The sequence below is a fragment of the Orbicella faveolata genome, unplaced genomic scaffold (genome assembly GCF_042242905.1).
Source record: "Orbicella faveolata isolate gen_17 unplaced genomic scaffold, um_ofav_v1 contig_48, whole genome shotgun sequence".
Lineage (NCBI taxonomy): Eukaryota > Metazoa > Cnidaria > Anthozoa > Scleractinia > Merulinidae > Orbicella > Orbicella faveolata.
Window position 1 is genome coordinate 5018536 of NW_028301578.1, and position 21465 is coordinate 5040000.

General features: G+C 39.2%; 3 protein-coding genes across 8 annotated transcripts in view; 1 reads left to right on the forward strand and 2 right to left on the reverse strand.

Moving 5' to 3' along the window:
- LOC149096112 (uncharacterized) lies at positions 1–2833 on the reverse strand. Its single transcript, XM_089280827.1, has 2 exons — positions 2606–2833; positions 1–1687 (listed from the first exon to the last, which is right to left on the reverse strand). The coding sequence occupies exons 1-2, from the start codon at positions 2736–2738 to the stop codon at positions 1137–1139; spliced, it is 684 nt and encodes a 227-aa protein (XP_089136953.1). The 5' UTR covers positions 2739–2833; the 3' UTR covers positions 1–1136.
- Positions 2662–21465, forward strand: part of LOC110059051 (uncharacterized) — a 27384-nt gene continuing 8580 nt past the window's right edge. The window contains exons 1-13 of one of the 2 annotated variants that reach the window (XM_089280821.1): positions 2662–2725; positions 2860–3133; positions 4403–4509; positions 5872–5956; positions 6297–6350; positions 7132–7241; positions 8391–8447; positions 9889–9941; positions 11250–11332; positions 17438–17469; positions 18376–18503; positions 19225–19307; positions 20367–20426. In XM_089280821.1, the coding sequence (XP_089136947.1) occupies positions 2924–3133; positions 4403–4509; positions 5872–5956; positions 6297–6350; positions 7132–7241; positions 8391–8447; positions 9889–9941; positions 11250–11332; positions 17438–17469; positions 18376–18503; positions 19225–19307; positions 20367–20426 (1062 nt within the window). In that variant the 5' untranslated portion in view covers positions 2662–2725; positions 2860–2923. Of the gene's footprint in view, positions 2726–2859; positions 3134–4062; positions 4269–4402; positions 4510–5871; positions 5957–6296; positions 6351–7131; positions 7242–8390; positions 8448–9888; positions 9942–11249; positions 11333–17437; positions 17470–18375; positions 18504–19224; positions 19308–20366; positions 20427–21465 lie in introns of those variants that run through there. The other variant, XM_089280822.1, reaches the window with a different exon arrangement.
- LOC110059040 (cannabinoid receptor type 1B-like) overlaps positions 12026–21465 on the reverse strand; it is a 10708-nt gene continuing 1268 nt past the window's right edge. Inside the window, exons 2-3 of one of the 5 annotated variants that reach the window (XM_020765714.2) lie at positions 21387–21465; positions 12026–14765 (exon numbers count right to left, since the gene is read on the reverse strand). The exon at positions 21387–21465 is cut by the window's right edge and continues 26 nt beyond it. In XM_020765714.2, coding sequence (XP_020621373.1) covers positions 13516–14475 — 960 coding nt within the window. In that variant the 5' untranslated portion in view covers positions 14476–14765; positions 21387–21465 and the 3' untranslated portion in view covers positions 12026–13515. Of the gene's footprint in view, positions 14766–14919; positions 15687–21386 lie in introns of those variants that run through there. The other 4 variants (XM_089280826.1, XM_089280825.1, XM_089280824.1 and 1 more) reach the window with 4 other exon arrangements.

Consider the following 21465-nt stretch of genomic DNA (forward strand, 5'->3'; position numbering starts at 1 on the left):
TAAGCATCGCGAACCTATTTTTAATGGATTGGCATTAACTCTCCCCATATTACAGGTTTTTCTAATTGGAGCCCATGACTTTTAAAACAACAACAACAAAAATATACAGTTACTTGTGCACGCTGTCTCAAAGTCGCCCTGGATGCAATAGACACATGTAAGCATCCTTGACCTGTTCTTAAAGAATTGACCACGCCTACTAAAGAAACTTCTTTACATACTACAAGTTAGGTTTTCTACATACTACTGAGCTGATGATCATTTTTCACGATAACTGCATAAATTCTCATGCACTCATTGGCTAATTTTTATTGTCAATAAACGGACAGACACATGAATTTATAATTTATGCGATATGCCAGTGAGCAAGAAACTAGGAAGAAACTGGGATAAGCTCCGGCAGCTATGAGCCAGTTGGCTCCAAGGCTTCACCTTTAGCGAGCGAGAGAGGACAATTTGACAATTTGTTAACAAAAGAAAAAACAAATTGATGTCAGTTTTTCATGCGTCTGTCCTGTTATTGACAATGAACTTGTTGTACAAAGTCAAGAACAATATCATCCAACATTTTCTTTTACCATAATGTTTTTTTTAATATATCTCTTTTCAAACTTTACTGCTTAATTTAATTTACTTTTTTCATTAGATGTTCAGATTAAAACACTGAACATTTTGGAATGATATTTCTTGCAATAGCTTAAATTGTATTAGAACAAGAGAAAAAAGCACTTATTTACAATTGGGATAAAAAAAGGACTTTTACATGATGCAGCACAAATTTATTTGGGGTCTTGCTGATGGAAGTGGCAGCTATGGAGAAGGTTAGTAAAGGGCAGGAAGGAGAAGCATAGAGGGCTCTATCTTGCTTGAAAACAAGGCTTGGAGTGGCAGTGTGCTTGTCCTTGCTAAGATAGGGGGGGGGGGCAGTAAATGGTGTGCTGCCCCTTGGGTGTTGTATAGCAAAATGAGAGTGGGTGAGGGGAGGGGAGGGGAGGGGGACTATTTCACGACTAGATTTTTTTACTGATTGGATTACCAAATTTGACTGGAAGAACATGATGACTGCATACGGTATCACTTTGAAAGAAATCATTAATTATTTATCAAATAGAGGTGAGAGTCCTTGTTTCACACAGTCACTTGCAAATTGCTTCAAATATGTCTAATGTCCTCTTGATTTCTTTCACTTGCTCTGCTAAGTTTTGCAGTGGTTTTAGACTTGCGTTGAGTTCTTCACATCTTGCAATGAGGGTGTACATTGATTTGATATTTTCATCCACTGTTTGGCTGACATGGTCCACACAAGAACCATATGCACCAAGACATTCTGTGCTCACTTGCGACATAGCCTTCAAACTGTTGGCCAAGGTTGCAAGCATATGATCCAAGTTTCCGGCAATACCATAAGCTCTTAACTCTAAATCGTGCAAAACTTCTGGATCAACTGGAGGAATTTCTGACAGGCACGATTTTTGCACATTCTCCCACTCATCTAAAGATGCTACTTCACTATTAGTGATTTCTTCATAAGTATCCATTACAGCCCCTGATGATAGTCTATGTCTTTCTAGTCTTGCATCAGGAGGTGTCAATACAGTGTTTGATTCCTCTGGCAAAGTTCCTTGGCTTGCAAGGCAGCTGACATGTTTATCTCTTTCCTCCTGTTCTACTGATAATCCCTGTGTAACTGAAAAAAAAGATTTCACATTTCAGGTACTTTATAATGATTGTTACACACTAGAGTACCGAGTTCAAAATATTAAATATGACCAAAATTTATATCTAAGTTTTAAAAAAGGAAGAGCACCATATGGAAGTGAGGTGCTTAAATTGCCCATAACTCTTTAGTTATTTCATGTTCTTCCTAAACGGAGACATTAAAAAAGGCAAGGAAGGGCAAGAAATAAGCCATTTTGCGAATGGAAATATTTCCTAGTTCAATTCCCTTGTGGGTGCAAGAAGTGATCACTCCACCAAAAATGGCCATATTTATTCAATAGACCAATTTTGATATATTAAAATTCAGCCTAACAGAATAGACCTCAGCACGAGGCTCTGGGGAATAAACCTCACAAACTCTGTTGGATTATATGAGACTTTTCTGGCATAGCAATGATGAAAAACTATGCGTTCTAAACATCTGGTGATGATGAACATACCCCAACAGCATACTTCGCCAGCATGAATCTTGCTAGCTAATCTTCTAGCCTTTGCTATTGACATCATGAATCATGAAACAGTTACTGCCCAGTCTTTTTGCTCAGTAACAAACACTACGGTTTCATTCATACAGACTTAAATTTAGTACCACGTTGTACAGTGCATCATTGATGAGGAAGCACTGTTCAATGCAATACCTTTTATTTAAATGGTCATATAAGATTAAAAAAAAGGTTTTTAATTTCTTCCACAGACTTAGACACTAGAACCACCTCGCATTAATTGCATAGCATAATAAACATATGATAGTACGGGTATACCACTCGATAGCTTCCATTTGACTGGTCTCACACAGACCTAAATGAGTGGCGTGATTATGTGTGTCAGGTGATAACATGCGTTCCAGATTTACCAATGAGAGGGGATAAAAATCAAGTGTTTGTACCTTGATCTGCAGTATGCTGTTGTTTTGTCTTTTCACCGCTTTCAGCCGTATCTTTACTTGTGTTTTCACCGTAGATTTCTTCCTCTGAGTTTACTGTGAATGCTGCTACAGATTGTGGAGGTAAATCTGCCATTTACGCTGAATTAACGCGAAGAAAACCATGTACAAATGTAGCGAGTGATTTTTCCGTAACTGATCGAACTCTGACTAACAGAGCCCCTTGTCTCTTCTAACCAGCGGTCTGTTAATCCTAGTTCCCAGTCCCCACACGAGAGCAGGAGTAACGCAAGGCAAGGCAACGTTTCGCTTCAATAAACAATGCGACCTTCGGCTGGGCCTCCTATAAACACCATGGTTGGCTACCGAAGGCAGAAATACTTGGTAATTTGGGGTCTTGCCATCCTAGTGTTGATTATATTATTTTATCATTATTTTGGTTCCGATGGCAAGACTGCTGGCCCTTTCTTGACAACGACAAGTACAAAAGCAGGGTTGAAACCTTACGACAACGCTGTTCTGTTCGATAGTGTGAGTATAATGTAATCTAATTTACTGTGATGAATTTGTGCTGTCGTTTTAAGATTTAAGCGAACGTTTTGTAAGATTTACCAGTCTACTCATGAGATTTATCGGTCATTGTAAAGATTTGCTTTTGAAACAACATTAACAACATTAGTTACTCTCAGGAGGGCGTTATGGGTAATCGAAAGCCCTAGCTAATCGAATCTAGTCGAATCTTCCTTTCCGTAGAAATTTTGTTGTTGGCATATTTAACTGCTTAATAATAGTGACAGTCATAAAATATGATTGTAATTGAGTCACCAGCACTCAGTATAGGTGAGCTTATGAGAAGCCACAATTTAAATCTAATGATATTTTCATATGTTGATAGAATTGAATTGAAGAACCTATCAACTATCCCTTTTAATAACTGAGGAGTCCGTCATCCCAATTTAGTGGCAATTTAATTGATATTTTTGATAAAATCTAATTTAAGGCAAGGTCTGTTTGGTTCCTAGTAGCCTATCAGGCCAATACTTATCTCCGTTTTCTATGTAGCATGAAGCATGGAGCATGCCAGTCTTTTGTACAGCTATCCCCAGCATTAAAAATTCACTGACCACTCATTTATGCACCTTTGCAAAGAGGCACTGTGAAAGTAAAGCCTCTTGTCCAAGAACATGGCACATGGCACTTGGCACATAGGACAGCATTTTGGTGTTGTCAAAACAAGTGTTGGGTAATTTTACAGAAGGTCCGTAGCCTCAAACCTAACCTTTACATTACAAGAATGGTGAACTGACTCAAGCCTGCACCCTACTCCTGTTCCGTGTCTGGAGTTGGTGGCATACAATTTGCTTAAAATTGTAAGTGCACTAAACTCAGGATCAAGCAGTCTGGTCTGAGTCGTGTTCTTGAACAAGACCTATATTTTCACAGTACCTTTCTCCACCCAGGTGTACAAATGGGCTCCTGGGTTATTCACGTTACCTCTGTGGTGGACTAGCATCTCATCCAGGGGGGAGTAGAAGTACTCCTGTCAGTCAGCCAGTTGGCAGCTTCATGTTACAGAAACCAGAGATAAGTCGGTAGAGGCATGAGCCAGGTGGGCTTAAAAGGCATTTCTGTTACTCCTGCTGTTCTGGAAGATGGAGGACGTAAGGTGTGGAGTATATGCTTGATAAGTATAGTTTATATGCATCCAGTGTTTTTGCATGTAAACCAAAATTTTCTTTTTCATGGTTAAGAGATGCTGTTATCTACAGCTGATTTTGTTTGGATTTGTGTTTTAAATAGGTATCATTTAAAAAGAACTGTTTTGAGACTATAACAGACAGTGAAGGAATAGGGAATGTTGGGAAACTTGTAGGTGCTTGGAAAAATGCTCTTAGCACAGACTGCAGGTAAGGCATGAAAAAGTTCTTTATGTTATCGCCAGACAAATTAAAAGTAGCTTTGATTTTTTGGCACTACCCCAATTTCAAGGTGGACAAAAAAGCTATAATTTATTGTGGACTCTAAAGAAGGCAGTAATATTGTCTGACTTTATAGTGCTGAAAGAAAGGCAATTGTCCTCATTATTATATCTCTTGGTTACTGCACATCCTGTGACTGTACGAACTCTACTGTACTCGAAGAAGGCAGTAGTGCCAAAGTATTGGTGCTTTTATGTGACATTATAGTGCCAAAAGAAAGACAGTTATCCTCTTTATTACATTGTGTATAGGTCTCAAATACTGCGCATGCTGTGATTGCTCAGTTCAGCAGACTGTACTCTACTGTACTTTACCCTTTCAAGGCTGTAATGGCTCAAAATGTTTTAGTTTGGTTTGAGGAACTGGTCGATATGTGTAAGAAGGCATGAGAACCAAGTGTTTCTAACTGCAGAAATTGTGCACTAATATGTCTTAGCCATGAGAGTTGAGTAGTAAAACAGTGACACCTGCTAATTAACAAAGAACACAAAAAATAATTTTGAAATGATTCTTGGATGGCTGCCAATTACAGGCAAGTTTAAACTGTAAGAAGTTTGAACTGTAGTCTACCAGTCAAGAGTAATATGATCCTTGATTTAAGGTGGCTCAAAAGAGTTTCCAGCACTTATATTTGGATGGGTCGTTATAACCACTCTTTATCACTTGATGCTACAATCATGGTATCAATAAGCTGCCCAATCATTAGTGAACACGTTGCTATCATTTTCATGGCACAATAGGTTACCATAGCAACAGTATGACCTCCTAAAAACACCCTTAATTACTGCTTTAGGGGCTTATAATTCAAAAACGGCATGGTGAAATTTTTTACATTATCAACTCTTGATAAGCATGATAAGACGCAACTTTTGGCAAAGTTTAAAAAAATTCTGTACATGGGGTTCAGAGCTACCTTAAATTTTCGAAAAATTAAGGTGGCTCTGAACCCCATGTACAGAATTTTTTTAAACTTTGCCAAAAGTTGTGTCTTATCATGCTTATCAAAAGTTGATAATGTAAAAAAATTTCCCCTTGCCGTTTTTGAATTATAAGCCACTAAAGCAGTAATTAAGGGTGTTTTTAGGAGGTCATACTGTTGCTATGGTAACCTATCGTGTCACGAAAATGATAACAACATGTTCACCAATGATTGGGCAGTTTTTTGGTACCATGATTGTAGCATCAAGTGATAAAGAGTGGTTATAATGACCCATCAAAATCTAAGTGTTGGAAACCGTTTAGAGCCACCTTAAGTGAATATTTTCTTTTTCTTTTTCCTTTTACTTTCAGGAATTTATACAGAAAATTTAGCGATATTTATTTTGTGAGAGATAGAACTGCACCATTAAGAATACCAGACACCTTTTCTCCCAAGGTATGATTTTAATAACATAAATTATCCATCATGTATGAGAAATATTTTATAGACCAAACCTACAGCATTATTTTCCAGGGCGTTTGTTGGTCAGTTTATGCACCTGTTTTTGGTCAGTGTATGAAGTATGCTTAATGAACTTTGCATATTATTTATATACACATGTTTTAAAAATAAATTGACAGTCCACTGACATGTTGCTTTATTTACCAAAATGTTTACATGTACCTTTCAGATGTGTTCTGTTGTCAAGTTTTGTTTAAAGCTCACTATTGTCTTGGAGCCCAGCCAGCTATGCAAGCGCTTAATGAGTTATATATTTTTTCAATTTTCTTTACAGGTTTTAAAATGGCTTGGTGGTAAGCAGGAATTATTAAAAGAAGCATATCTACAGGTAAATAAACAAAGCATCATTAATAAAAATGCAGTAGAACTTGTACAACAGTATGAAGCAGACTATATGTATTAGCGGCCGCTCACTATGTTACCTAACCAGAAATTTTACCAATAACTTTCTGTATCTTTATCACTTCTATAAATCACTTCTATTGCGTGGGTGCCTCAGGTGACTAACTATTGCCTTTGGGCTACTGGAAAAACTTACTTTTTTCGTATAAGCTTAAGTGCTGGGCACCCAGAATTTCATGGTTAGGAATCTTTGGACTCCTTGTTGTGGTCACCTGTATCAAAACGGAAGGGGACGTGGGTGCGGGACATGCAGTAGTCTAGTGGCTGGTCCACTGGACTCAGTATCAAGTAGCCAGGCTATGAGCCCTGACTGGGGTCATAATGTTGTGTTCTTGGGTAAGATACTTTAATCTCACAGTCCCTCTCTCCACCCAAGTGTCATTTGAAATGGTTACTGGTGAATTTAACACTGGTGGTAGCACTGTAAATCCAGGGGGAGTAGAAGCACTTCTATTCACATCATGCTACACAAAAATGAGATAAGCTTTGGCCTGCTGTGATGGGTCACTAGGTTTCAATGCATACTTTACTTACCTTTAACAATCTGTAACAAGGTACCAAGAGTCATATTCTAAGTCATTTGTGCCTTGTAACTGCAATGCACTTGACGTATTTACCATATTCTTTATTAATTACTACTTGAACTACAGTATGGTGTCTTAAAGTGCAATAGAGCTGTAAGTACTAACATCCTTGATACTTTTCAGCACATTACATCAGTAGACAACAAATATACTCAGGAATCCACAGTATTTAATCCTCTTCGTGGAAAGCGACCAGGCGCAGGAGGAGGGGCAAGTGAAGAAACAAAGAAATAGTGAGTAAAGGAAACTATTATTAACTTGTTTTTTAAACATTGACATTATTGTTCTAACGCTGGTTTCAATTACTGTGACAAGGTTTACAACATGAACTGAAAATCAAGAGCGGAACAATTATTGTTCAAGTAGCGCACTACTTTAGCTCTATACTGACTGTACATTGTAGAACAAATCAAAACAATGTGGTGTTACCTCCTCTAATGTGGACATCTCTCTAATGCATACATTTTGTGTACTTGCCTCTCTGGTATGAATAGCTCCCTAGGTCTTTGCAAAATGCCCATTTATTCTCTATAAAAAGACCCTCTATTGTAATACGAACCCTCTCCAACACAGACGGTGGACACTAAACCGTGGCCCCAGAGAGCAAATTCATGCACTTAGCCTGTTTATTACAAACCAACCAGCGGGTGATAATTTTATATTCAGTGCAACTCACTGTTTGTGGTTTCACATCAAACATAATTATTCTCAATATAATAATTAGATTATGCTTCATTCGTTTATTTCTTATGTTGGTGTGGAGTCTGCGAGTCCTGAATGAACTTCAGTAGATCCTCTTTAATACTGACAGCAAAGTATGTCCGTATTATGGAGGTGCCTTTATTATAGTTGAAGAGGTTGTATCATTTCTTGGTTCTCAGGGACCAAATGAGTTGTCCGTGAGGTATAGAAAATATTACATGGCCGCGCAAAGAAACGAATTTCTCTTGGAGTATATTTTTCAACCGACTCGCAAAGAAATTTCGTATCTCCAAGCGGCCATGTGATGTTCTATTTTTTATAAAGACGGGTGTTCTGAAGGAGAGTTTTGACTGTATACAGAGGATAAAAGTGAAACTACATGTAGAACTTGCTAAAATCGCATTTTAAACGGGCTAAAATTTCACGGAAACATAGGAAATAAGCACAAGAAGCGAGGAAAGGAATCTTAAGTATTTTTACTGTATTTCATTTTCTGTATTTCTAGCTGCTAAAAGCGTTCGTTATTTCCCCATACAAACTCTTATTTACCTTAGCTGTTTTGCAACACCACATGACGATGCTCACCTAATGAGGTTGGGATACTTGTGTTGTAGTATTCATCAAATAACGCAAGTTGTAAGTTTGGAACTATAACTTACTGCGTGAATTTTTTTTTTCAGTGTTGCCGAGTTATTACAAACCAGTGCAAAAGACTGCGACTTTTGTAATTATAAAATGTGAGTTGTAACTCCAGAAGCAGGCTAATTACCTTCTCTTGCAACACACCGTAAACTGTCGCTTATAAGCCCTGGGCTTAAAAATCATCGTAAGGGTTTTTAGATTGGTTTATAAACGGAGGGGCTTACATCCGAGAGGGCCTATAACCGGAATAAAAAAACCGTTTCGAAACCAGCTATAGCTGCGCATGTTGATCGAAATAGATTTTTCATTTGCTGGTAACTGAGCTTTAAAACATCATAATAAAACGAATTAAAAACAAGGAAAGCTAGAGGGGGGCTTGTATCCGGAGGGGCTCATAACCGGAGGTATTTTTTGGTTTACAAGTAAATGGGCCTATAACCGGGGGAGGGGTTTATAAGCTGGGGAAGGGGCTTATAACCGGGGGGAGGGACTTATAAGCGGGAGAGGGACTTATAAGCGGGGGGAGGGGCTTTTAAGCGGGGGTAGGGGCTTATAAGCGGGGGGAGGGGCTTATAACCGGGGAGAGGGGCTTATAAGCGGGGGTCATGAGCGGAAGTTGATGGTAGCTTAGTAGACTTGTTAATGCATGTTCATGAATCTTGCAGCCTATAGGGCGAGTCAAAATGCAATCGAGAGGTAAAACTATTGGCGTTTTCTATTCAACCAAAAGTTCCTGAACTTTCGAAACGGGCACAGTTGGTACCAAAATTTCCTGGAAAAGTTTCCCGCGGAAAAAATCGGAGAATGGTAGAACTTCTAAACTACGAAACATTCAACCGAAAATTCCACAAATTATCGGAAGAAAATGAAAAGGAACCGAAATCCCCGGAAAAAAAAAAATTGGAAAATTAGCTTACACGTCGCGAGGTTGTCCTCTTTTCTGGAAATTCCGGAAAATGCTGTTTAGTTCACCAAAGGAAATTCGGGAGATTCAAACTGGAACTTTTGCTGTAATGGAAAGCGCTCTATTTCGATAATATCATTATTTAACGACTTTTCTTTTAATCTGTCCACCGACGTTCATTTTTTTTTTGCTACGAGTAGTGTCTTCGAGCTCGCGGACGATTCCATTTCATCCAGTCAGAAGTAAACAAAAATCAATCAAGATTCGCTCACACACGTTTTCCCGCGCTCTGCGTTGGCTACCTGTATTTGCTTTGAGTTGTGATTAGTCTCCTTCGCAGCCGTTATTAGGGTCGTCACGCAACGTTCCTCTCCACTAGTTTATAGTGGGGAGAGGCGTTGCGTGACGACCCTAATAACGGCTGTGAAGGAGACTATGCCGTGATTGATTCACTGGATTTTCTGTGGCCCTTGTGTTTGGCCAGAGTGATTACTTTGGTTTTGATTTTACGGCGCGAAAACTTCTCAAAGAAGTAAACATTTACATAATAACCGAAATAACCTATCAAAGCAGAGAGATTCTCGTTGTAATTTAGACTCTACAACTAACTAGTTTTCCGTTTTTGTTTGCAGTAATACTGCCCAGGACCCTTTTGAAAGAGCGGAATCTAAATACTCTGTCTCGGGTACGGTACATGGTCTATGTTAGCAAATTCTGGAATCAAGTGAATTTATATTGAAAGATCTTATATTTCTCACCACGCGACGTGACCAGCTCCCAGTTGGTAGAGCACTGCACTGGTATCACAGTGGTCATGGGTTCTAATCCCGTTCAAGCCTGAATTTCTTTCAGGCTTTAATTTCCCTGCTGCTGTGTATGTAACTGCGATGATCGATCATGTTTTCCAATTCTGGATTGTCAGTAAACATGTGAGTCAGTTGGTGCCTCAAGTTACTCTGAAAATAATACTGAGTTCTTCCCAGAAGTGTTGAAGCTAGGGCATTGCATGCAATGGTGGAATGCTCTACCAGTAAACTACAGGAAATTCACGAGTAGGAACTAGGCCATCCAAGATAGTGTCTCAAGTTAGCAATGAAAGCGTAGCATTGGTTTTGTTGAAAAGCCCCAAATTAGAAAGAACATCCTAATTTATGTACAAGCTGGGATTCCTGTAATTTTCAAAAGTCATTCTCTTAAAATTTGTTTTGTTTGATGGACATAGCTTCTGTCTTGTCGAGACCCTCGTCACGAAGGACGAGAATAAATGCAGCTCTTTATGAACGTGTTTCACTTCGCGTCTGACTCTTGTTTTTGGTGAGAAAACGGAAAGACCATCTGTAGAGCGGTTTTCACTTGGCATTGTGAAGCAATTTTGCGTTTGCCTTGGTTCTTCGTTAAGAAACCTCTGTGATTGGTTAAAAAAATATTGTTAAACCTTTTTAAACAATCAAATCAAACGCACTGTTTTTCAACCAATAAGAGCAAAACTAAACCTAGTCTTGTCTTGCTTCAAACGCTTTTTTCCCGCGCTTGGCGCCGGTCACGTGATTTCTGAAATTCAAATACCGATTGGTTTATCGGTAGTGTTGTTTTTGTTTGCTGTCTTTGGTCAGACTTTATATCTCTGGTTTGGGCAAGTGTCAACACGCTCAGATGTCTTATTGTGGAGGCAGCGTGGCCGAGTGTTCAGGGCGCCGGACTTGAAATCCGGAGGTCGCGGGTTCGAGTCCCGTTCTGACCACTTAGCTGGAGTTGTTTCTCGGTAGCCCCTAGTTCAACTCCTCGGTCATGCATGTGAATACCCAACTGGTCTGCCTCCCACGATTTTTAAGCCTATTGTTTAGTTGGCATATTGGTTTCTTTCCGTTTAAGTGGCACGCCTGTGAACAAGCTAGGTGTAGCTAAGCGCACTGACTGCCATAAACAACAACATTATTAGCATTAATATTCACACTTTCTATCAGATTAGTAATCTCTGTTCTTTATTTTTCAGTTTCCAACACCTTCAAGGTGGAGAAGTTTCACGGGCTCATCCTTTTGAAGCATCATAATCCTCTTGAGATCAACGAAGATACGGTAAGTAACTCATGTCTTACAAGAAAACTTCATCATACTTCATAAGAAGTTATAATTTATGATCGTGTCTTAATTCATTAGCACAGGGTTCATCTTACAGTTTATGTTTACTAATTTAGGTAGAAATTTATAACATTATTTGTATGCACTTTGTCATATTTACATGAAATGTAATTACCGATAATATTTTATCCACGTTAGTCATGAGGGCTGCCCGAAGCCCTGCGTAGTCTGTAGATAGACCCTCCTTTTTGTCTTGAGTTCATCGAAATCGCAAGCAAATATTAACCGGGGGAGATACTAACGAGGCAAAACGCAAGGGGGTGGGGCTGGGGATAGACAAAAACATATATTTTTTCGCCTGCTTTGCGCTCGCTCTCGTGCTCCGCGCTCGCTCGCTCGAAGAAAATTATAAACGTTTTTGGACAGACTAGTCCTATCTGGTTCATTAGACTATGCGTCTGAAAAGCCGGCGTTTTCAAATTCCTCCCGTTAAAGATCGTTTTTCGAAAAGCTCCGTTTTCGTGACGGATTAGTGCGGACGGTAGGCGTATCCGTAGAAAGAAACCTCCGTTTTCAAATTCCTTCGGCGTAGTGTGGATGGGGCTAGGAAAACTTGCACATTGAAGAACCAAAAAGAAGATGGCTTTTGGAAAATTTTAATTACGCTTGTAAACGACATTACAAGGCGAAGAGGGAGGTTATAATTGAATTTAATAAAGCATTTTGTTTACGCAATATATCGAAGACGAAAAACCGAGTTTGACCACATTTCCAAACATCGAGAAGAAAGCTGAAAATACGAAGCGCAGTGGAGTGCTTTTGGCGAACCTCGAGTTGTTTGCGAACGTGGTCAAACACAGTCTTGAGTGTTTCATGTATCGTCTCAATCGAGACTAAAACTAAGGGGAAAACGGAAAAACACTCTTGTAAAAATCTATGTTAATTAAGATCAGACACGGTCACAATTTCCTTTGTTTAAACTTGATGAGTTATTAATGAGTCTCAGAAAATCCTGTTCTGATTTATGACTGATTTATGAAGTCGACTGACGAAGCAAAATTTGTTATATGAATATTCGACGCAGAGGGTTTATTTATTATCCAAAAAGGTTTTCCCTCACAAAGTTTAATACATTATGCTTTTCTTTTTTTCGTAATATTAAAGAAAAGTTCTTTGTTGCTAACAAGTCGGTTCCAGCTTTGTATTAGCTAGCTACTGTATGTAAGAAAACCCCGAATATCCAGAAGGGCGAGCACATGTGTAAAGCTATCCTTGAATCGATATGTCTGTTGGACTCTTAAGCATACACTCTTTTTAATAAGAATATTGTTTGCCCGTTCCAGGCTGATTAATCTTTCTTTTTTTTGCCGATATTGGGCATTTCGATTCGACTTTGGTGCCGTTGAAGTGATGTTGGAGCCAGACTACAGACACTAAAGCCTGACATGACACACATAATTTCTTGCAGAAATGTTGTTAGCGTCGAACATACGGCTAGTGCTGTTTTTTGTTCTTGTTTGGCTACTTTTACTGTTTAGAGAAAGGCAGAATTTTATATGGTTCAGTTGTAAACATATAATTCTATAGTTACAAATTTTCAACACAAAAAATTAAATTCTTCTCAAAATCTCGGCCTCGGGTTTACACCTAAAATATTCTTAAAATTTCGCAAATTTCAGCCTCGTTATTCTTATAAAATGTATTCTATATAAATAAGAGTGAAAAAAAAAGTCATATTATGTAGGCTAAATTCAGCAAGTTTGCGGTAGATAAAAGAAAGAATTGGTGGTTGGTTTTGGTTATCAAGCCTTTTGACAACTGGTTTTCAGCGTTTTGACGCCTGTTGAAATACAACGACGAGAGACCGCGCGTAATTGATTAATTTTTAATCAACTTTAAAACGTGGTTTGATTATGTTGCTATTGGAACACAAACCTGGTGGGTTTTATAGTTTAATTGGACTATTCAGTATCGGCGAAATTCGAATAAAACCTGGATAATGAACCTTAAGTCAACTGCTAAATCAATCACATTGCTTTAGAAAATCCCAAAGGCCAGAACCTGGAGAAAACTTAAAACAGAAGCCACACCTTTTCTCTTAAATACGGACATATCGCTAACAAGGCCCATATGGGGTGCGATTTTCGAAGTCTGTACTTGCTTTTTTTATCGCGGTCATCTTAATTGCTTCGACACAGAGCGTTTTTCAAAGCTTTGCGATACTTGGGGAGTCGCCATGCGAAGACAAACGGATCAAGCAAAAACTTCAAATATAATGTGTTCTCAGTGATAACGCGAACCACAAAAAGGGTTTGGCTCTCTCTTGTGCTTTCGCCAGCGTACAAATATATATACCACAGGATCGCAGACGGCTGGGAACAAACCAGTAATATGACAATAAGGAGAAGATTTAGCCTGACAAAATTCCTCTCGACCATTGGTTTGCGTTTTTGTTTTCGCGTCGGGCTTTCAAGCGTCGCTCCTGTCGACGTGCTTGCTGAAGTGGTGAGGTGCAAGGTGACAGAGCGTTCCGCCATCTGCTTATGGAACGCCACTTGTAGAAGCACATAAGTTATAATGGTAAAAAGCAGTGAAAATGTCGAATGGAGATGAAGGTCGATCTTTTCTATCACCTTTCTGGGGACGCCAATGGTTTGCGACAATTCGAATAACGTTGCATACGTCCAGATGATCGCCACACATATTAAAGTCTTACGAACGCTTATCAGGCGCTTGTACTTCAGTGGGAATGCTACTGCAACGTACTGAGCGAAGGTGAAAGCCATTACTATAAGGAAAGAAGAGTTCGTGGTGATTGCAGCGACAATACCAGCGACTTGAAAGATCTTCGGGCACTGTGTTTTCATGGCCGGGTGATTGTTGTAATGCATGAAATAACAATTTGTGACCATCGGTTCTGGAACCAGTCCTGTGATCAAATCAGTGATCGCTAAACCGACAAGGAAACAAGCTGTCGGCGTGCGGAATGTATTAAACGAGTCTTTGTAGATAGCTACCAGGAGAAGAACGTTGGCGAGGACTGTTAACGGACAAATCACGGCTAAAAATGTACCCGAGACCAAGAACGCGGTGCCAAGGTTTGGCGATTCAATATCAGTCGCATTCACTGTTGAATTCATCTTTCGCTCAGCTTTGAACAACTCCACTCTGGTTTAGTGATCTTGATGTGGATGTAAAGAGTTGTTTTGATTTCTCTTTTCTCTGTATGTGAGCTTTTAACTTTTAACTACGATACTGTTGGGTTGCTTCAGTTTTAAGTCGTTTTAAGTTTCTTCGTGGTCCACGTTGCTGTGTTATTTGCACTGATGTGAGCTCGAAACCCTCGGTTTTTCTCCCCAGCGCGCCTCAGAATCTTGTCAACGAAGGCAGCGATGTTCCATTTTGTACATGACCCTCAATCTGTATTGATCTGAAAAGAGAACAGTGGTGAATGAACAATGTACATTGTCCTTATTTACAACTCAAGCCAATATAGTCATTTAAATGCGCAACGAAACTCGATCACTATCTGACAAAAATATTTTTCAGCAATCGTGTTTCCTAGATACTTCAACGAACCTTACCAGCGCTTCTGTTTTTTGTTTTCTTTTGTTTGCTTAATGTTAGTTGCCGTCACGGTTTTGCTCGTCATTCAATCTCTGGACAAGCGAGGAAGTAAGCTAGCAAGAACGCAAACAAGCGTTGTTTTATAGTTGCCTTCAGAAGCTGACATTCATCCTCACCTTTCGCAGTTGAGCGTTTTTTAATTGTCATTGTTCGTGTTAAGTCTTAAGCCTCCCGCACCTTTCAAAGCAAGCACCTGTTAGCAGAATTTACATGGCATACAATGCCATGGTTTAGCTATTTGAATTGCGGTGTGCAAAGGTGATTTTATATTTTTAATTCATCAAAGGTATGGTTGAATAGAACGCCAAAGTGTATTTCATTTTTAAAAGCTTTGATTGTCATTCAATCTCTCTCCTCTGACCTACACAGAAAAAAACACAGCTTTTAACCTGCAGTTTCCTGTTTCTTGTCATATTTTTGTTGCACCCCAAGTGGACGCCATTCATAAAACGGCTCTCCCTCAATGTATTGTGAATAATCGAGGATTTTCATTAAGTTTTGCCGTAAAGAAATTTCCATTTTGAGTCGGTGCTAATTTCCATTCCATTCTTTGTTGCCAATTAATTAAAAGAAGAAAAAGGAAAAAGAAATCGAATTAAAAAAAAAACCTTCTAGGTTTATTTTTGTCGATGAGTATTTTTTCGCAAACACTGTTTTTTTGGGGGGGAGCGACCAACTACTTCAATGTCATCTACGCAAAATTAAGATTGAACGCAATGTTTTTACAGCAAATTTCTCTGGGTAAGTAATATCGAAATAGCTTTTAACAGTAGTAGTACCGGTCCATCGATAAAATCCAACCTAGACGTGTCGATAAATTTTAAAATAAACTATTCATCTATGTAGCCAACGACGAAAACGCTTTTAAGTTTTGGTACGGTTTCTACACGGGTGGTTTTACAGTAGGCGTTGTATCAGCTTCAATTAACAAGTGAGAATTGTTTGAAATTAAACGTTTCCAGCCCACTTTTGTGTAAATCCGGCACACCTATAGCGAAGCAAGTGTTTAGTCATGTTTCGAAATTCGGGAGATCACTCTGTTTTTTCTGACACTGAAAAGCATCTCCTTGGCAACTTAGAGGGTTTTGAAAAAATGCCTAACACGGGCAACATTGCCTCTTTATCCGAGTCCTTTATTAGCAGGGCCGTTTACTTTGCGGAATTCAATTTCTAGCACGTTGTTTAATCAGCTAAATCTTCTCTTTCAAAATATTAATTTGGTAGTGTGTTTCGATGGAAATTAAATTGCAATATTTATATATCTAGTGGAAGCGGGAAAGGTTTTTTTATTGTATTTCCTTCTGTAAATGTTCGACTGGTTCCACTTTCGTAATGCTGTCCGCGAAGACAAGTTGAAGTCTTTAAGAGTAACTTCCGAGGAACACTAAAGATGAAGTCCTCTGCTGTGTGAATTTTTGGCGGCTTGCGTCAAAGCGGTTTTCTTTTGAACGAATTATTTAAAATTTTGTTGGGAGAAAAGCTGATACAGAAACGAGGCCTTTGACAAGAAGCTTTGCAATGTTGGGAGATCGAGTTGATGACTGATCGTATCAAGTTAAAAGCCAAATATTGCATAAAATATTTCGTCAAATTGAAAAAAAATTTGAGTGAAAAATATACGGGTACTTTGCAATGTTGACACTGCTAATATTGCTACGCGACCAGGACGGAGTCCTTGAGGATGTAACTTTTTAAAGATATCCTAAAAAAGCAATTTTCCATTATCTAGATCCACTTTGTTTTTCAGTGTCAGAACTTTACTTTATTCTAGCTGAATGTGCACAAGCCGTGTTCAATACCGAATGAAACTTGAAAAATTCGTTGTGTGGTTTATTTGTGCGTGAACTCACAATTTAATCACTAAACTTAAGGGTCACTATGTTATAAGGGACGGCTATGAATGTAAGAAGGCAAGGCACATGTAAAACCATTTCCTTGTTCATTAATTTTTTGTTTTTGTTTAGCGACGTTCTTTTTGCCTTCACCTTCGTGTGGCGAGTACGTGCTGCTTAACTGTGAGTTGTGCCCAGTGGTTTCTCGTGAGAAAAATCCGCGACAATCTGGGACGAGGCATAATTCCAAAGGCTCGTCTTGTTCCCAATTTGTAATTCATAGCTCAGCTGGAAGAGCTTAACGCTCTAGAGTTTTCATGTTTTGAAAAATAAAATCGTGTGTGACGTTTTCGTTTTGGTCGGCTCTTCTGATTTTTTGGGCCTCCGTTATGTGGTCATATTGTACCAATGGAAAGCCTCTCTTAAACTCTGTAAAAAAAAGGTGAAACAGGCACGGCATCAATGGGAATATCGAATACTATAAACGCATAATGTCTGCGTTACCAGCGCGGTGCTCTGCCAACTGAGTAATGAAGTGGCGTGTTGGAAACAGGTCTTGGTAGATTACAAACAGTTAGTCACATAGTACCGGGGAAAGAATGGTAAAGGAATGAATCTTTTTATCCTTTTCCTTGTCTTTCAGTTGTTGGATGGCATGGAGACTGCCCAGAAGTGGTAAGAAAATCATTTGTATTTTTCTGTAAGATTTTCTTCATGTCTGCCATTCAAAGGTGATTTATCAAACTGGTCGAAAACCACAGTAGACAGTTTTGCTCAGAGCAGTTTTCTCAGATTGATTGTTGCAAGTAAACGTGAGTTTGATTTTTTTTTTCTGTTCAGCTCTGTGATTGGTTAGTAAATCTCGTGCCGTGTTTCTCTAGCCAATAGTTTGTTTTCTCAACTTAGAGCGGTTTTCACTTGATTGCCGTAAGCAATTCGCATTTGCGCTGGGTTTGCATTTCTCCGCTCAGTGAATTCCTTAAAATCTCGCACTACTTTCTCAACTAATCAGAAATTAAACCAAAACCAATCGCGACTCGTTCGCACGCAATTTCCCGCGCTTCGCGCCAGTTATACAGTCTACGCGTCGAGTTTTGATTGGCTCACTGGATTTTGTGTGTTCTCTGTGATTGGCCAAAGTGATTGCTTTGGTTTTGGTTTACCACATACAATTCAAAACTGTCTTAATCTAAACAAAAATGCAGATAATTTGGTTTACGTTCTTCATAAAACCCACAGTTTGGTCATGGTATGTTGCTTTTTGCAGAGTCCGGCTTAGAAATGTACTGTAAGTCTTGTTTAGTAGCATTTTTGTTGTGGTTAGCTTAAACTTTGACTAAATTTTGAGATCATGCGTTGTTCGCACTGTTAATGGGGCCAGGTTTTTTTACGTTGAAATAACAAATAGGACTTCCGCTTCTGGACAACAATATCATCACGTTTGAAAATTATAAACTGTGTTAATTTGCGTACGTTCCTAATTTCCTGCAGTAATGGTAATAATATTCCTTTCCTGCCAACACGAGCCAGTCCTTCGAGAATCCAGGAATCTTATTTGCTTTGGATTATGTTTTTTTTCAGGTTTCGCCGAGCTCATTTGTATGACCAACAATATACCGTTCCTCACATCTACTGGGATACTCTGCCTCGAGCCAGCGCCAGCCAAGTCCACCCTCACTTTCATGTAGTTCTGGCCGACCATTACTACGGTGAGTAGGCATGACGGGATACGCTTTCAGAGCACTAAAGGCCCTTAGTCACGGCTTTCTTAGTGATTTTGGCCACGTAAAAAATTACCTTTTAATCGAACGGAACCTGAAAATAGTAGTGCACTAAGACTGAAAAACACCAAAGAGATAATAATAAACCATAAAGGAAAAAGGATGGTCAAAGATGGAAAAGATTAACACGGATTACAAACGACGAACTTGAAAAATTTAGGCTAAACTTTTCAAGATGCGCAAACTGTGACGTAACTCCTGTAGGTAAGTCGAACATCAACAGACACAGAGGTTGTTTTAACGGTTTGTGCAAATGGAAGCAAAAATGTCTGATGGTAAGTTCCGTTCGGATTGGCCATTTACCAATTACTCAAAAAAAAGAAAAAAAACCAATTTACCTATTAGAAAAGACTAGGACGAGGTCGACCTGATCATAATTCCGAGATAATTGCAAATAGTAAGCGCATTTTCCACTCGGATATTTCGGTTGGAAATTTTGGACTACTTTTCAAGACGTTCCGTTTATTTCGATAATTTACCGGTAGGTCGAATCAAAATTATCTTACCAATTACATTCTTACCGAAATTTACGGATTTTTTGGTAAATGCTAAATAACCAGAGAAAATTGTTCACTCGTTTTAGCGTGATATAGTTCGTGATGTTGTTGTATTCTAATGTCTGTTGTGTTTTATTTTGATATTTCTCCAGCCAGATGGGCTCATTTTCAAGCAGCCGCCAAGGAATACGCTGCAAAACACAACGGCGAGAATTATTTTTCAGCTCTGAACAAAGTGAGTAGACCGTGGCACTTGAAAGCCGAAGAATTCGTCCATGGTTGTCTTGTAATAAACACAACAAAACCAAAATCTTTTACTTGGGTATAAAATCCCTAGAAATCGTCACTGAAGACCGTTTTCGGGAGAGATGACGATCTGTGCCCAGAAGTATAAATGGGTATTGCTGGATTGTCGGAAACAGGATAATACCATAGATATCAATTAGTGATTGTGAAATGTTTGTCTGGAGATCTTTGTTGTTCTTAAGTCTAGAAGATTCGTATCTAATCAATCGGCGTACTTTAACTAAGGTGTGCCTCGAAGATAAGAAACAATTGTTTGTGATTTAATTAGCTTTTGAGTCGAAGGAATCTTTCAGTCAGTCGAGTTAAAAAGAGTTGTGAAATCTAGCGAGAATCGAAGAGGAGAAGAATAAAATCTTGTGAAGACGAGACAGTGCGGGCTATCCTTTTCTAATTCCCCACAGGATAAACGGATTCGAACTCTGGTCACATTGTGTTGTGTTCTTGGATAAGACAGTTTGCTCTCACAGTGTCTTCGCCAAGCATGGTGTAAATGCGTACGGGAAAACTGAGGGGCGGGGGGTATTAGCCTTTAGGATTTAGGAACCTACGAAGTTCCAGCATCTTATCTAGGTTGCTACACGCTACTGGGTAAGTCTGCGTTCGAGCCTAGTAACCCATCAGGCCGGCTCTTATCTCCGGTTTCCGTCGCATGAAGCGACTAGGAGGATTTCTTTCTACTTCCCCAAGAATAATAATATGCGGGAATACGCTTGTTCATCGCAAGCTCATCCCCACATTACCTCGCTGGGTGTGCATTTTTACTTTCGGGTAGAGAGGAACTGTGAGAGTGAAGTATCTTGCTCGAGAACACAACAATAAAACCGGTCAGGGCTTCAACCAGGACCGTTCGATCTGGAGTCCACCTCACTTCCCACTAGGTGTATGTTCTTACCAGGCTTGCAAGCAAGACCTCAGTGCTCATCAATCTTTAGAGTAAGCCGGAAACATACGAATCTTAATTAAAACTTTTTTTTTGTTGGGTTTCTAGATCTACAGTGCTTTGGGTCTTGCAGTCCAATATGGCAATGCTACCGTTATAGCATATTTGGTAAGTAGATAATCTCATGTCCTCAATTCATTCTCGTATTTTCCATTGCTTCTGTCACTTGTGCCTCTGCTCTGACAGCCAGACATTACAGTTTGTTTCCAAGTCCCTTACAACTAAAAGACGCACTATATAATGGTTGGACTTTACATGAACTGCCAAAGGTGCCCAGGGTTTTGTTTTGTACTAGGCGACTTTCGGGTTGGAAAGACTGACACCACGCGCTGGGAAAGTTATCACGCGTGTCACGCATTTTTGTTTGCGTGATTGGAAATTTGACACCTTCGGCGAACGTCTGTGTCAAGGCAGGTCTGAATGGTGTGTGACCATAGAACTCATTCGTCTTTGGAAAATTGTTTTTTACTATTTCGTGTAATTTACAAGGACAGAATAGCTGACCAAAATCCAGTTAAATCACACGGGTAGAACCGTGCGTGTTGAAAAGAACGAACACGGTAAGGACTTCTGACTACGATTTAAATTAAACGGATCCGTTAATTGACAGAGATAAATGTTCCGTGAGAGATTACGTACTAAAGATGAAAGTTAATTTGATCCACGTACTGTAAACTTATGCCACAAACCGTATATCGTAAACCGTAGTTTGGTTTGAACTGAAATAGACAACGAAAATAGAAGCTAACGTAACTGTTACATCGACTTATACAAGATAAAATAATATCTATGATGAAATTATAGCGAGCATTCGCCATAACGTCCGCGTCCGTGACATGGTAGCCTAATATAAGCAGCGCTATAACTAATATTACAGTATTTTATGAGTATTCATGATCACTAAACCCTTTACTGTCTGAGATATGAACCTAACGTAGGGCGATCACGTAACAACGTTCCGAGAATAAAAACTTACAAACCGACTCAGTAGCGAATGATCTAGATACTATTTCCGATATCCGCAGAAAACTAAGAACTTAGCCTAAAAACAAAAAATAGGTTACTCACTTTGGTTTACACAGCAACTGAACTTGACTTGACAGGGTGGATGAATGACAGTGTAGAGAGAAACTATGACCCAATGCCG

Bases quoted from the DNA above. Each gene is read 5' to 3' on its own strand.
- LOC149096112 (XM_089280827.1), bottom strand. From the start codon at position 2,738: ATGGCAGATTTACCTCCACAATCTGTAGCAGCATTCACAGTAAACTCA. The intron at 1,688-2,605 runs GTACAAACACTT...CTTTTTTTTCAG, and splicing joins ACAGCATACTGCAGATCAAG to TTACACAGGGATTATCAGTA.